This window comes from Pongo pygmaeus, chromosome 9 (genome assembly GCF_028885625.2).
Source record: "Pongo pygmaeus isolate AG05252 chromosome 9, NHGRI_mPonPyg2-v2.0_pri, whole genome shotgun sequence".
NCBI lineage: Eukaryota > Metazoa > Chordata > Mammalia > Primates > Hominidae > Pongo > Pongo pygmaeus.
This window is the reverse complement of record NC_072382.2, coordinates 57,971,629-57,987,706: the sequence shown is the minus strand read 5'-3', so window position 1 is coordinate 57,987,706 and position 16,078 is coordinate 57,971,629. Positions and strand designations below refer to the sequence as shown.

The 16,078-nt window shown below is 40.7% G+C and overlaps 1 protein-coding gene across 1 annotated transcript; it reads left to right on the top strand.

The window, feature by feature from the left end:
- Positions 1-1,102: 1,102 nt before the first annotated feature.
- LOC129008068 (mas-related G-protein coupled receptor member X3) lies at positions 1,103-6,994 on the top strand. Its single transcript, XM_054439817.1, has 2 exons — positions 1,103-1,271; positions 5,684-6,994. Exon 2 carries the CDS (start codon positions 5,709-5,711, stop codon positions 6,675-6,677), a length of 969 nt encoding a protein of 322 aa, XP_054295792.1. The 5' UTR covers positions 1,103-1,271; positions 5,684-5,708; the 3' UTR covers positions 6,678-6,994.
- The last annotated feature ends 9,084 nt before the right edge of the window (positions 6,995-16,078 follow it).

Below are 16,078 nucleotides of genomic sequence, written 5' to 3'. Positions count from 1 at the left end.
CAAAACTGTAATGCGATACCACCTTACTCCTGCAAGAATGGTCATAATTTAAAAATCTAAAAATAATAGATGTTGGTGGGTCTGTGGTGATAAAGGAACACTTTTACACTGCTGGTGGGAATGTAAACTAGCACAACCACTATGGAATACAGTGTGGAAATTTCTTAAGGAACTAAAAGTAGATCAACCATTTGATCCAGCAATCCCATTAAATATGTATAAATATATATTTATATACCATGGAATACTACTCAGCCATAAAAAGGAATAAAATGATGACATTCACAGTAATCTAGATGGAATTGGAGACCCTTATTCTAAGTGGGGTAACTCAGGAATTGAAAACCAAACATCATATGTTCTCACTTACAAGTGGGGGCTAAGCTGTGAGGACACAAAGGCATAGAATGATATAATGAACTTTGGGGACTTGTCGGGGAAGGATGGAAGAGGGGTGAGGGATAAAAGACTACACATTGGGTACAGTGTACACTGCTCAGGTGATGGGTGCACCAAAATCTCAGAAATTACCACTAAAGAACTTATCCACGTAAGCAAACACCACCTGTTTCCCAAAAACTCATTGAAATAAAAATAATAATAATAAATGATTTAATTTCACAGAACTTAAAAAAGCTCACTGTTCAGAGTTGATAATAATAAAAGAAGTAAGAATGAAAAGTGTAGCAAGTGGTAGCCTCTGGACAACAGGGCTCTAGATTTTCACCTTGCATACACTTCTCTAGCATTTGCAAAGAAAGTATACACATGAATACATCACCACTATCATAAAGAAAACATCAAAAAATGGTGTCAGGCCATTGTCAGCCTTGAATGAGCCCAAGATCTACTTTTTCATTTGGATATAAAGCCTCATAATGATAGTTCACATTGCTTAATGTGATACCTAGGCCCATAATTGATTTTTAAAATCAGGACAGCAATTACAGGAAGTTGAACAAGATGGGATGTGATAGGAGAGGCTTAAATGTACTAGATATGGGACAGAGGCCAAGAATCATCTCAGTTAGGATTTGTGTCTCAAATACCTCTGGCCTCTGATTTGTCCATAGTCCTCCTACAGGAAATAACAAGACTGTCCAGCATCTTCATAAGCCTGGATTGCTAACCAGCTTTCATTTCAGCTCCTGTAGACATCTCCTGAATTAAGCAACACAGAAAAGTCCTCTGAAGTCACTGAATCCCAGAAAGGCTCTCTACCTTTAGTACAAGGCAGGTCTTCACCACTGGACAAAGAAGGAACAATAAGGGTAAGTACCAAGAACTGTCTTCTTCCATAGTCAGTTATGATTTTTGCTGTAAGATCATGTCCTTATGCTTCCACCTTGGTGCTACATGCAGGGGGTCATGAGCTTGTTTTAGGAAAAGACAAGAGACATGAAGCTTCCTTTCGGAAACTGAGTGCTGTCAACCCAAACTGTGTGAGTTCTAAATGGTGTCCCCCCTTCTAATTTATCTCCCCATATCACCTCCTTCATTCCAATCACTCAATCTGCCCTCATGGAGAGACTGCTGCCTCTTACATACGTTTAACGCGCAAGGGGACATGCAGGCATTTCTTCCCAGAGTTGAACTGCTATAGAGCCAGTTTTGTTGTTTCACTTACTTTTCAAATTTATTCTTCTTTGCCTATCTGGAAAGGTCTGAGGAAGATATAGATGGTCCAATAATTAAGGAGTGTTTCATGAGGAAAGTATTTACAAAGATGCACAGAGTTAAGGGTCAGCACCTTAAGCAGCAATACATAGGGGAGCACTACTTCCTCCCCTAGGCTGAAAGGGACAAGGAAGGAGCAGTTACTATTGTCACCATAGCCATAGCTGTAGCCATAAGGGTGGGAGAGCATGAGCAGGCAAGTGGAGAAGCCCTGTGTGGCCAACACACAGCCACACAGGCGATATAGTTTGGATCTGTGTTCCCACCAAAATCTCATGTTGATTGTAATTTCCATTGTTGGAGGAAGAGCCTTGTGGGAGATGATTATTAGATCATGGGAATGGTTTTGCATGAATGTTTTAACACCATCCCCTTTTGGTATTGTTGTTGTGATACTGATGAGTTCTCATGAAATCTAGTTGTTTAAAAGTGTGTAGCACCTCCTCCCTCTCTCTTGCTCCTGCTCTCACCATGTGAGATGCCTTGCTCCCCCTTTGCCTTTCACCAGGATTGGAAGCTTCTTGAGGCCTCCCCAGAAGCAGAAGCTGCTATGCTTCTTGTACAGTCTGTAGAGCTATTAGCCAGTTAAACCCATTTTCTTCATAAATTTCCCAGTCTCAGGTATTCCTTTTTAGCAATGTGAGAATGAACTAATACACAGACAGAGAGCCAGGAGATGGAAATCCCAAGGTGCTCTCCTGCTGTCTTCCAGTCTCCTGCTGGTGTCTCCCAGTGTCTCAATTCCACCAGAAACCAGAAATAAAAAGAATCCCACTGATGTGGTACATAGAAGCCACTGTCTTTGGTTGTCAAACAGGATAAAGAAGAATGGAAAGCAAATCCTCATGGCAAATGAGACTATCCCTCTCACCTTCTTGTATCCTCCTGATTCCTGGGGCTTTCTCTATCTGATTGATCCCTGTCTTATTTCAGCTCTATCAGACTACTTTAACGTTTGGCATGTCTTTCTCTACGGTCACTTTTATGCAGAAATATTTGCATTTGTTAAAAATGCATAGAAAATAAAATGTAATTTTAAAAAGAGAACATATTTATTTTGTTTAGAATATAAGTTTGGCTGATCTAATAAAGACATGAAGTAGAAATACCTTAAACAAGAAAGTATAGTTGTGCCTCTGGGTCACTAGGTTCTGAATCTACAGATTTAACAAACCACAGGAGGAAACTTTTCCAAAAATAAAGGTGTGGCGGAGTTGTGTATGTACTGAACAGGTACAAACTTGTATTTCTTTGTCATTATTTCTGAAAAACTACAATATAACAAGAATTTACCTAGCATTAGCATTTTGTCAGTTATTCTAAATAACCATAAATGATTTAATGTATCTGGGAGAAAGTGCATAGAGTATATACAAATACCACATATAAGGAAATCAAGCATCTTCAGATTTTGTCTGTGCTGGGGTTCTGGAAAGAATCCCCTGTAAATACACAAAAATGACACTCTTCGAGATCTGAACTAGAAGCTCCAAAGCATCATATATCAGAATTCCAAAAATTGCTGCTCCCCAGTTTCTAGAGAGTTGCCCTCATCCTTGTGATCCTACATGGTTCCCAGCGACATTAACATTCCAGTCTTATGGAAAAAGGACGCGGGGAAGGAGAGGCTTTGCTCCTTCTATTAATCCCATGAGCCGGAACTTGCTTCTATCACTTTTGTGATTCTTCCACTTAACAGCACCTGGTCATGGGATGTCATCCAGCATCAAGGAAAACTGGGATGTAGGTGTGCTGCTTGTACATTCTCAGAATTGTTATGTGACCAAAAAAGGAAACTTTGGGGCAACCAGCAGTCTCTTCAGCCCCTGACTGTCTCTGATTCTGTGCTCACATCAAGATTTTTCAGGAACTCCTCAGAAATAATAAATGATGGGGCAGAGAACAGAACTGGAGTCTCATGCAGGGCTCCAGGGACCAGGGGCTGGTATTGGACCTGCTCTTCGTGTTGTGAACCAGGAAAACCCTTTAATTCTCTAGGCCTTGGCTTCATCTTATGTTATATGAGGATAATACCATAGATGGTCTTTAAAGAACATTATAGCATGTTAAACAACATGCTAAATGTTGGTGATACCACAGTGAAAGAGACAGGCATGACTTACTCCTTACGGATCTTCGGGTTTCATGAGGAAGACAAACATATCATACCATAACTATAGATGGACGAACAGTTTAGTGCTCTGAGTGTGGATAACAGAGGTTCTCCTTTTCCTCCCATTTCCTTTTTGGGCCAATCAGACCTGTGGCAGCTTGTCTCCCTAAGAGAACTCATGATGGATGCACTCACTCCTGATGTTCCTCTATACTCCCAGAGGAGGGTGCGCCTTCTTTCCACCTGGAGAGCTCCTGCCCATGTGCATTCTTGGGATTCCAGAGCAAATGTGGCCTCTGATATGCAAAAAAGAACTCCTGAATTTGTTCCTAAATGGCACTCACTCGCCTCTATTTTTTTCCCTATTTCATTTGCTTCTCATTCTCTATCTGGAGTTTGTTTAGGTTAATTTTTTTTTCAGCCCACAATTTTGACTGCCAACTTGGATTTAACTTGAGAATCACTCCTCTACTTTACCCCCTCTAACATGTATAATTGACACATAGTGGTGCTGGGTCCAAAGGGCTGGTGAAAAAATGGATCATGAGTCAGCCCTGCTGAGCTCACATTCATACTATATAATATATAACCCCCGGGACAAATAATACCCTCTCTTTATACTCTAATTTCATTATCTACAATACAGGAATAATATTAATTTTTACCTCCTAGGCTCTTCAGATGATTAAAAGAGGCAATACCTAATAAACTGTCAATCAGCTGCTGTTATTCTCCCAAATTAGACCTAATCCTCATTCTCCAGTTGAAATTTGCGTGAATATTTCTCTTTACAACCCAAGCCCTACACTTCTCCTATTTCCACTCATGGACTCCTCTCATACAAATGTTTGCATCAACAAAGAAACGCTACCAAAGATCTCCCAAAAGAGAAAATGAAATAGGTTTACATGGTGTATACCCAGCAGAACACTTAGTAGTGCCCCACAGATATTCCCACACTTCAATTACCTGCTTCAGTGGCACTCAGACCTCACCCTTACTTACTCTTACCTCTGCTCTATTGCTGAGCAATTCAGCTCAGACCCACACCCTACCAAAACATTGTGTACAAAATGCTTCTAGGCATTCGGCAAAAACACACTGAGTCCTTATTTTAAAGGCACATCACTGGTCATTTTCAGGTTTTGGGCACTCATCAATAATTCTTCTCAACACAGAGCTGTCCACAAATAGAATTCTGATGAATGAAATTTTCTTCATCTAATTATACATGTGTGTTCTAATGCCTTACATTGTGCTTTCATTTTTATTTTCCATTTCATCCAAATCTACCATTACCATTAGGCTCTCATGCATGCATTCCTTCATTGAATGAACGTTTATGAAGAGCACAGTGTGCTGCTTATGGAATAGGCACTGGGAGTATAAAATGTAAAATGTGGTCCTCTCTGCAATGACTGACACACTGAGTTATTTCTCACCCACCAGGTCCAGCCATTTTCATACTTATCCTAGCGAAGATCCCATTTTCCTCTGGTTCATAATGCATGATCTTCTTTCCTGTCCGTGGATGACCAGTCCTGGTCATGAGAGTGTCACAACCACCTCTTTGTGTATCTGAATTCCTCCACCTGAGAGAAAATGTCAGGCCTAGGATACAGTAATGATCAGGTCCACAGCCCTGGCCAGATGAGTGTGGGTGTTTTGATCCTAATGTTATTCCCATGTCAGCACAGAACTTGTATGGCAGTAGAGAGAGGTCAGGCTTCAGAGTCAGTAAGAACTGGATTTCAAACCTTTTGATAGGTGACTTATTCTCTGCAAGTCTCTGATCTCTCCTCTTTAAATGAGGACAGTAAATCCCACATGGCAGGGTGGTGGGGAGAATCAGAAATCGTACAGCTGGTGATCACATCTGGTTTGTGTTCCCAGGGACACCAGACAAGGGTTTCTGAGCATGGATTCAACCATCCCAGTCTTGGGTACAAAACTGACACCAATCAATGGACGTGAGGAGACTCCTTGCTACAAGCAGACCTTGAGCCTCACGGTGCTGACATGCATCGTTTCCCTTGTCGGGCTGACAGGAAATGCGGTTGTGCTCTGGCTCCTGGGCTTCCGCATGCGCAGGACCGCCTTCTCAATCTACATCCTCAACCTGGCCGCGGCAGACTTCCTCTTCCTCAGCGGCCACATTATACGTTCGCCGTTACGCCTCATCAATATCCGCCATCCCATCTCCAAAATTCTCAATCCTGTGATGACCTTTCCCTACTTTATAGGCCTGAGCATGCTGAGCGCCATCAGCACCGAGCGCTGCCTGTCCGTCCTGTGGCCCATCTGGTACCGCTGCCGCCGCCCCACACACCTGTCAGCGGTCGTGTGTGTCCTGCTCTGGGCCCTGTCCCTGCTGCGGAGCATCCTGGAGTGGATGTTCTGTGACTTCCTGTTTAGTGGTGCTGATTCTCTTTGGTGTGAAACGTCAGATTTCATTACAATCGCGTGGCTGATTTTTTTATGTGTGGTTCTCTGTGGGTCCAGCCTGGTCCTGCTGGTCAGGGTCCTCTGTGGATCCCGGAAGATGCCGCTGACCAGGCTGTACGTGACCATCCTGCTCACAGTGCTGGTCTTCCTCCTCTGTGGCCTGCCCTTTGGCATTCAGTGGGCCCTGTTTTCCAGGATCCACCTGGATTTGAAAGTCTTATTTTGTCATGTTCATCTAGTTTCCATTTTCCTGTCCTCTCTTAACAGCAGTGCCAACCCCATCATTTACTTCTTCGTGGGCTCCTTTAGGCAGCGTCAAAATAGGCAGAACCTGAAGCTGGTTCTCCAGAGGGCTCTGCAGGACACGCCTGAGGTGGATGAAGGTGGAGGGCGGCTTCCTGAGGAAACCCTGGAGCTGTCGGGAAGCAGATTGGAGCAGTGAGGAAGAACCTCTGCCCTGTCAGACAGGACTTTGAGAGCAATGCTGCCCTGCCACCCTTGACAATTATATGCATTTTTCTTAGCCTTCTGCCTCAGAAATGTCTCAGTGGTTCCTCAAGGTCTTCGAATAGATGTTTATCTAACCTGACAGTTGCAGTTTTCACCCATGGAAAGCATTAGTCTGACAGTACAATGTTTACATTCTCCTTGATGTTACCAACACAATTTTCCTGTTACCTTACACCGAATCTTTCTTACTGAATGCTTTTCCTGCAATTTTCATTGTAATAAAAGGAGTTCCTGTCCACAACCCTAAAACTCTTCTTTATACTTGTTTTCTACCTGATAGTATCAAAAAGGAGGATTCCTTATTAATCTCTCAGATTATGTTCCCCTGAAAATCATGTTCCCTTTTATGACTAGAGGCATTACTGCAGTTGGAAGCTCGATTCTTAATAAGTGATTTCTGCTACCTCTAAATTCCATTGAATTCTCAGGTATAAAGCAAAATAATGTCCTTAGAGACAGACTATGTCTTCATAAAAACACTCTCACAAATTGGTTTTATGAAAAGTCCTCTCCTCTCATTGGTCCACAGCATGGTGACATGTTGGCCTTGGTTTCTAGTAAAGACAACCGTGGCCCCTTCCCCTTGAGAAATGGTAAGTTCTTATTTAGCTCTTCCTGGACTAATGGACTAGTGAGGAGCCTATAAATATGTCCCACCAGTTTCATTTTGGCCATTGGAAACCTCAATATTGATTTTAAAGTGGAAATTATCTTGAAAACCATTTATTATTCACTTACAGATTCTTTCAGTTGTAGGAGAATTCTTCATACTTCCAGGTTTTGTATAAGTTGTTCTGATTGTAACTTTCAGTTAGTTTTATGGCTGTTTACATGAGAAGCAAAACTGAAAACATCTGACCTTTCCATGACAATCTCAATTATGGTATCTGGATAATAACTTACAGTTGGTACAGAATTCTGATATGTGCTGTGACATAGATGAACCTGGAAATATCGTGCTAAGGAAAATAAGCCAGATGCCAAACAATATTGTAAGTTCAAATTCTATGAGGTATCCAAACTAGGAAATTCTTGAACATAGAAAATAAATTAGGAGGATCCTGGTGCTGGAAGATGGAGAGAATGTGTAGCCATTATTAAATGAGCACAGGATTTCTGTGTGGAATAATGAAAAGTTTTTAAAAGGGACAGTGGTAACGGTTACGACTTATTGTGAATGTACTTACCTACACAGAATTGGACAATTAAAATGGTTAAAGTTGTAAAATGTATGTTATGTAAATTTTACCACAATTTAAAACATTTAATTATAAAAACAAGATCAGTACAAAATTTAGGACTATTCTCCACCAGTGGTTATCCCTTCCACAGATAACTCAAGCAGACAGAAGAGACCACCAAGAGAAGATGTGACATCACAGTGGACTCTGTGCTGCTCACAGTGTGGCTGCCCCTCAGATTAACCCTCACTGAGGGGAGCTGACACATGCAATTTGAGTTTGCAGGAGGCAGTACAAAGCAGCTATGAAAGTAATAAAGAGGTCTATACTTTTCCATTTTTCAAACCATATTTATTGATGGCTCTTATTACACTGTTCACAATGTTGAACTCAGGTCCCCTGAGTCCAGATCCATTGCTCTTCCAGACCTGGCATTCTGCTAATGCTCAATCCTATCAGTCCACCCTCGATTTCCAAATGCTGTAGTAGGACGTAGCTGTAGGTGAGAGTTTCCTACAGGTGACAGGAAGCAGGAAAGCAGTGTTTGCAGCCAATGCTCTGGGCCAGGAGCCTTGCTGTGATGTCTTTAGTTCAGACTGAGGGTTATTGAGAGAGTCCACTCTGGAAGTCTGTGACATCAATTGTACAGTTTTGGCTAAAGATGTTGTCTATCATGAGGAATTCTGTAGAGAATTTTCACCTGGCAGTTGAATCAAATAATGTTGGTTCTCACCTGCGATTCTGCTTATTTTGATGTTAGTGACATTCTTTTTCTTTTGATAGAAGAAAACTTCAACTTCATGAAGGCTTAGATTCTGTCCCTGAAGTCCATTCTGAACTCACTTGGCCTCACACATTGCTCCACTACAGCACTTATAACAGTGTACTTCAAATATTTGTCCTCACATCTTTCTCTTCAACCGCACCCTGAGGTCTTTAAGAGCAGAGAAACTGTCTTTGAATTTCTAGTGCAACAGACTAGGTGTGGAATTTAGAAGAGTGTTGGTAACTATTTCTCTCAAGCAGCTCCCACCTGAAAATCACAGGGTCATCCAGCACCTTGCAAAAGCTGGCTCAGTCACCAGATCTCACTGGAACTCCTACAGGAACCTCCCACTCAACAGAGTGTCCTCTGCAGTTGGTCGTTCTGAGAACAGCTGTTCCCCTTCATTGCAGGTCTGCTCACTGCCTCTGGGAAGAAGAACGGAGGGGATGCGGGAATCTGCTCATGAGCTGCCTTCTTTCCAAGGCCAGTGATATCATTTCCTCTAAAAGTTACATGTCGAGGAAGAGCATGCAGGACGTTCAGGAGTATTCTCCAGAAAGTGAGAAATGATATGAAAATCTCATGTGGCACCTTTTGGGAGCTACCATTCATGACTACTTTTTTTTTTTTTTTTTTTGAGATGGAGTTTCACACGCACATTTGTTTGTTTGTTTGTTTATTTATTTATTTATTTTTGCCCAGGCTGGAGTGCAATGGCATTATCTCAGCTCCTTGCAACCTCCACCTCCTGCGTTCAAGTGATTCTCCTGCCTCAGCCTCCCAAGTAGCTGGGATTATAGGCGCCTGCCACCATGCCTGGCTACTTTTTTGTATTTTTAGTAGAGACGGGGTTTCATCATGTTGGCTAGGATGGTCTTGATCTCTTGACCTTGTGATCCGCCTGCCTTGGCCTCCCAAAGTGCTGGGATTACAGGCGTCAGCCACCACACCCCGCCCATGACTACTTTTTAGGCATGAATTCAACAAACTTTCAAACCTAATTCATCAAGCACTGTGCTAATTCTACATAAAAGCAAACACCTTTCAAATGAGTCTCTCACTAATACATCCTATCTCTATATCCAATCCTTCCCACTTCATGAAGAAAATATATTGATTGATGCTGAGCAAATGCTGAGTCTTCGTAGCCATTCACTGATGCTCTAGTACACCTGGGCTCAAGGGCACTGAGTCATCAGCCTCACAAGAACCAATTGGGTCAGTTTCCTGTCTTGCTTTTGCCAATTAGGCTTGTCAATATAATTACCTAGTTTATCAAAATACACCACAAATCAATGAAATATGAGTATGAAAGAAGAATTGCGGTTTCCATACAAATTAATGTGAATGCTTAAAGGGACAATAAAAGAAGGTTACAAAATTATTGTTAGTTTAATAGGTGTGAGTCTGCCAACTCTATAAGATTAAACAAAAATGAACAATATTGAACAATATCCTCAGAGAGAATGCTATGTATTTGATGCTAAGATCTACACTTAAACTAATCCACCCTGCAAATCATAGACAATGATTGATAGATATGCTTTCAGCAAGATAGAGTAGAATTCTATTTGCTGAACCCTACACAAAGGAATGTTCTATAGTCTAGTTCTGTTATAGTGAATGAATCCAGGTAAAAATGAAATATTCATGTTACAATTGAATCCTCTTTTGTTAATACTGATAAACAGATATTTTCAATTAACCTATCTACTTGCATTTCTGAATGTATCATTAAGTGGGCTTTTCATAGCAATATCTCCCACTTATTCTACTGTTTATTATATAAATACATACTAGCATCTTCTATTCTCTAATTTGCATGCCAGACACTTAAGAGTCAAAGTAAACACACCTACATTCACAGAGCTCACAGCCTGTGAAGGAAGGACACTAGTGCAGGAAAGACTGCCTCCCAATGTGACACATGTTATCCAAGTGTTGTGTTTGTGGCTCAAGGGTGCTCAGAGGAGAGGGTATCTAAAAATTCCAAGTTATCTTGCTGCCATCCTGAAGACGAATGCCACCCCCAAGCACCCAGCTGAAGCAGGGCAATACGACTCCAATAAATTAGAGAATGTTCACCAGGTGGCTGCTCATGCAGGACAACAATCTCAACAACGGTTTTATAATTGAAGACATTAAAAGATTAATAGGCTGAATCTTACAACAGCCCTCAGTCTATAGTCCAATATCGCACCAGTGCACAATTCCAGAAAAGATTTTCAACAGACACTGCAGGTGCTTGGGTCACAGGCATTGCAGAACTACCTACTACCATTACCCTGTGTTCCAGCAGAAGAATCCCTTACCTCAAGGCAAACCCAAATTAAAGCATCTAGAAATCTTAGAACACAGAAGGATGCAGAATATGCAAGTGCTAAAATGGGAAGAACATGGACAAAGTTTCAGGGATTTGGGATTCTCAAGCTGACTGCATGGCCAACATGAGTCACATGCTCATTCCAGGGAAACCAAGCGGATAGTGAGGTTATGGGATTGTCCCAGTCTGAAACTGTGCCATTTGTGCATTTGTGCTCAGGTATCTCTTTTCAGAATATGTGGGTAAGGTCTGACTTTGCCATAAACATAGACTGAAGATAAGTACTGTTATGATCCAGACCTCCTGAGAAATTCATGTTTCTGCACATTGACTATAATCACAGTCAGCATATATTCTTCTCACCTATGTGGAAGCGACCTAGAATCCAAAGAGACTGCTGTGATGCTTTTCTGTATGATGGTGTGGTATCCATTGGGCACCATTATTGTCAATGTACCAATGCTGACTATAGATATAGATGGCATTTGTTTGCTGTTATCTAACAACAACAGCAGAGTATAGAAGAAGAAATCTCAATGCTCATGCCCATTGTATTGGTCCAATTCTTCTGAAACCTTGCAGGATGCAAACACAAGGAAGGAGAGCAGAGACAGAGCAGATCTCATTCCTGAGTGTGTATGTAGAAGTGAGTGAATCATGGAAGGCTTCGTGTAATAGGTAGAATTTTAACTGATGACTACAATTTACCCAGGATGATTATTATAATTATACCCTCTGTAAATTTGGCCAGTCACACAAATTTTTGTATTGGGCAAGGAGAGATAAATAGGATCTGGACAGATGGAAATAGAAGAAGAGATAATTTACAGTGGCACTGTTAATAAAAGCATAGAGTTTTTCAGGGAATGGTGAATAATTCGTACATGAGTTTTATTCCTTGTGTCACCCCATGTATCTGGTCATGGTGGCAAGATCCCTCTTAAACAGAATCACAAGGCTGGAGTGCTCTGAATAATGAGCACTATCTTTTGTGGCCTTGAAGTGGTAAGTGTTGGTGTTAATTCTGTGATATTTGTAGGAGTGAACTCTATAATAATGTAAAGTCCAGAGTGGACCAGGCAGGTCAGGCCAAAAGGACAAGCCACAAAGTCAATGTCCTGCTCTCCATACCCTCCTCCAGCCCTCCAGGGTCAGAAGGCATATGTGCAGCCCTCCAGGGTCAGAAGGCATACATAAAAGTTAAGAAAAAGTGTGGGGGTTAGGGGGGGAAGACAGAAACAGTGGAATGTAGCCCCTTCTCTGGAGCAGCATTTTTACCTGAAAAAGGCCCACATTGGGAGTAGGGGAGATAGTTAATCTTTGAATTAATTTTAACATTGTATTTGTCACATAAAAATTTAACTCTAAACTTTTGCATAGCCTTGATATGGGTGCTAGCTTAAGAGTTGGTAACCAGTTGTCCAAAATAATCTCTATTCAAATTCTGTGTGTCATCTTGCACCTCTTGTAATGTAGTATCTATAGTGTGTTGATATTTAGCTCAGTACTCCTGGTTTAATATCCTGATACACATGTGAAAGAATAATACATACCAACCTGAGAAGTTCTAAAGAAGTTGATGAGAATTGTCATTCCCTGTCCAGGTCCTCAGACACCCTTACCTTCTTATCAAATTCATATACAGTTACTAGTGAGAGTAGAGATGCAGGATTCAGCCTTTAATTGTGTCTGTAAAAGTTTATATATTAGTTGCAAGAGAAATTGGAAGCAAATATGATGAAAATTTAATATGTGCTCAATTTTGTGGTAGGTGTGTGACTCATTATGATATCATCTTCTAGCCTATGTCCCTGGCTTGCAAACTTCCTTCCAGTATACCCCATGTCCTCATTCTTGGTGTATTAGTCTGTTCTCACACTGCTAATAAAGGCATACCCAAGACTGGGTAATTTATAAAGGAAAGAGGTTTAATTGACTCACAGTTCTACATAGGTGGGTAAGCCTCACAATCATGGCGGAAGGCGAATGGGGAGCAAAGTAGCAAAGTTACATCTTACATGGCAGCAGGCAAGACAGCACGTGCAGGGGAACTCCCCTTTACAAAACCATCAGATCTTGTGAGACTTACTAACTATCACAAGAACAGCATGGGAAAGGCCCACCCCCATGATTCAGCTATCTCCCACCAGGTTCCTCCCATGATATGTGGGAATTATTGGAGCTACAATTCAACATGAGATTTGGGTGGGGACACAGCCAAACCATACCACTTGGTGACTTCAATATCTATGGAGGTTATCCATACAAAGAAGGCCTTTCAGTTGTTTTTTTAAGTTTTCATTCTCAAGTAATTGTAGACTATGAAGAAGTTACAAAAACGGTACAGAGAGTTTCTGTATGCCTACCACCCAAACTACAGCAATAGTAACATATAACATAAATGTATTATCAAAACCAGAAGACTGACATTGGTACCATCTAATTACTACACTTCAAATCTTATCAGATTTCACCAAATATCTACAGTACAATCTTACCAGATTTTACCAGTGTTTGCATGCACTCATTTTTGAAGTGAGCTATGCCTCTGTGTTTCATTCCATAACATTTTGTCCCATGTATAGATGAATATATAACCAAAACCACATTGAAGACCTATAAGTGTTTATTCCCCACAAAAGAACTGCCTTGGACTCCCCCTACTGTCATAGGCACCCTATGTTTCTTCCCAAATCCCTTTAATCACTGATCTATTTTCCATCTCTATAATTTTGTCATTTCAAACGTGTTACATAAATGGAGTCATACAGTATCCAATCTTTTGACTTTGGCTTTTTTCATTCAGCACAATGTTTTCAAGATCCACCCAAGTTGTTGCAGGTATCAGTAGATTATTGCTGATTTTTTTTCTAATGCTACCAAGTAGTGTTCCATTGTATGGATGTACTAAGCTTTGTTTCACTATTCATAAGTGGAAGGACATTGTCATTTTTTTCTAATGTGGCATTTAAAAATAAAGCAACTAGAAACCTATGTGTACAGATTTTTAAGTGAACATAGTTTTCCTCTCCATATGATAAATTCTAGAGCTGGATTTCTGGGTTGTATGAAAATAGGATTTCCCAGCATAGCTCTATCATTTTACTTTCTCACTGGCAATCGCTCCAAATCTCAGCCAATATTTGAGATTTTTTATTTATTTCCCTAAATATTAGTGATGTTGAGCATCTTTGTGCATTTATTTGCCATGCATACATATCCTTGCTGAAGCATCTGTTCATCTTTTGCCCTGGTTGAATCCAGCTCTGCACTAACTCCAGACCTGTTCCCATAGAACTGAATGTGGCTGGAGCAAAGTAAACTACCGTGCCCCATTGTTTCACTTTATTTTTATGACTTTCAACCTGAAATGTCCATTTATTTCTCCTGAACAATCATCTAGCATTTCCATAATTGCCTCTCATTCTGCAAGCAAAACTCTTCACCCCATCTCTCTCTGGAAACCACTTCCTCATTCTTTTTATCATTCTGAAGTGATGCACTGCTGAGCATTATCCACCTTCCCACAAAAGCTACCTGCCCATCTGTCTCTGAGCCCATTTCTCTGCCTTTTCTCTCATGCCAGGAAATGGGCTCTGTGTCCTCCTGTTTGAAACCATCCTTTCCACTTGAATGCAGTTTCCCTTGCCCCCTCGCCCTGAATCATTTTATAAAATCATTGGATCCCCTATCCTGCATCTTTCATATTTTCTTCTCTATTGGATCCTTCCATTACAGTTGAAACCCACTATCCTATTCCTGGCTTAAATCACCACCCATGTCCACATTTCCCTTCATCTACAGCCTGATTTCTTTTCTTTACTTTAGAAAAAAATATCTTCCAAAGAGTTTTCCTACACTCATTATCCTCATTTCCTTTCCCATTCATATCTTCTCAAATCCCCATCTCCCTCTCTTAGCTAGATCATTAAATTATTTTCCTTGCTTGAAAATTTATGTTGTCAAAGTAATAAAGTCACAGGTTTCAAAAACATTTAATATACACAGTAAAAATTGTCATTCCCATTCCAGGTCCTCAGGCATACCTGCATATATATATATATTTGTTTCAACTGTAGTGGGAGGATCCAATAGAAAAGGAAACATTGCAGGTGCAGGAGGGAGATTCAATAATTATATAAAAGAATTCAGGGAGAGGGGGCAGGGAAACTACATTCAAGTGGAAAACAACTACATATATGTAGTTGTTTTAGTATGACAAAGAATATATATGTATTCTTTTATATATGTATTCTTATATATATTATTTTACATATATTTATTCTTTGTCATGCAAAATAGACGTTTGTCTGTATTCTTTTTTTAATGTTTATTTTTATTTTAAGTTCAAGGGTACATGTGCAGGATGTACAGGTTTGTTACACAGGTAAACATGTGCCATGGTAGTTCGCAGCACCTATCAGCCCATCACCTAGGTATGAAGCCCAGCATGCATTAGCTATTTTTCCCAATGCTCTTCCTCCCCCAACAGCAGCCCCAACAGGCCCCAGTGTGTGTTGTTTCACTCCCTGTGTCCATGTGTTCTCATTTTTCAGCTCCTACTTAAAGTCAGAACATGTGGTGTTTGGTTTTCTGTTCCTTCATTAGTTTGCTGAGGATAATGGCTTCCAGCTCCATCCATGTCCCTGCAAATGACATGATCTCATGCTGCAATGAACACATGTGTACATGTATCTTTGTAATAGAATGATTTATATTTCTTTGGGTATATACCCAGTAATGGGATTGTTGGGTCAAATGTTATTTCTGGTTCTAGATCTTTGAGGAATTGCCACACTGTCTTCCACAATGGTTGAACTAATTTACTTTCCCATCAACAGTGTAAAAGCATTTCTTTACTTTTTTAAAAAGAGAAACAAACACTAAAATAAGTGGTGTCAGGACACCATTCAGGACATAGGCATGGGCAAGGACTTCATGTCTAAAACACCAAAAGCAATGGCAACAAAAGCCAAAATTGACAAATGGGATCTAATTAAACTAAAGAGCTTCTGCACAGCAAAAGAAAATACCATCAGAGTGAATAGGCAACCTACAGAATG

What these genes read in the sequence shown, in the direction of transcription:
- LOC129008068 (XM_054439817.1), top strand. Translation starts at nt 5,709, where the DNA reads ATGGATTCAACCATCCCAGTCTTGGGTACAAAACTGACACCAATCAAT.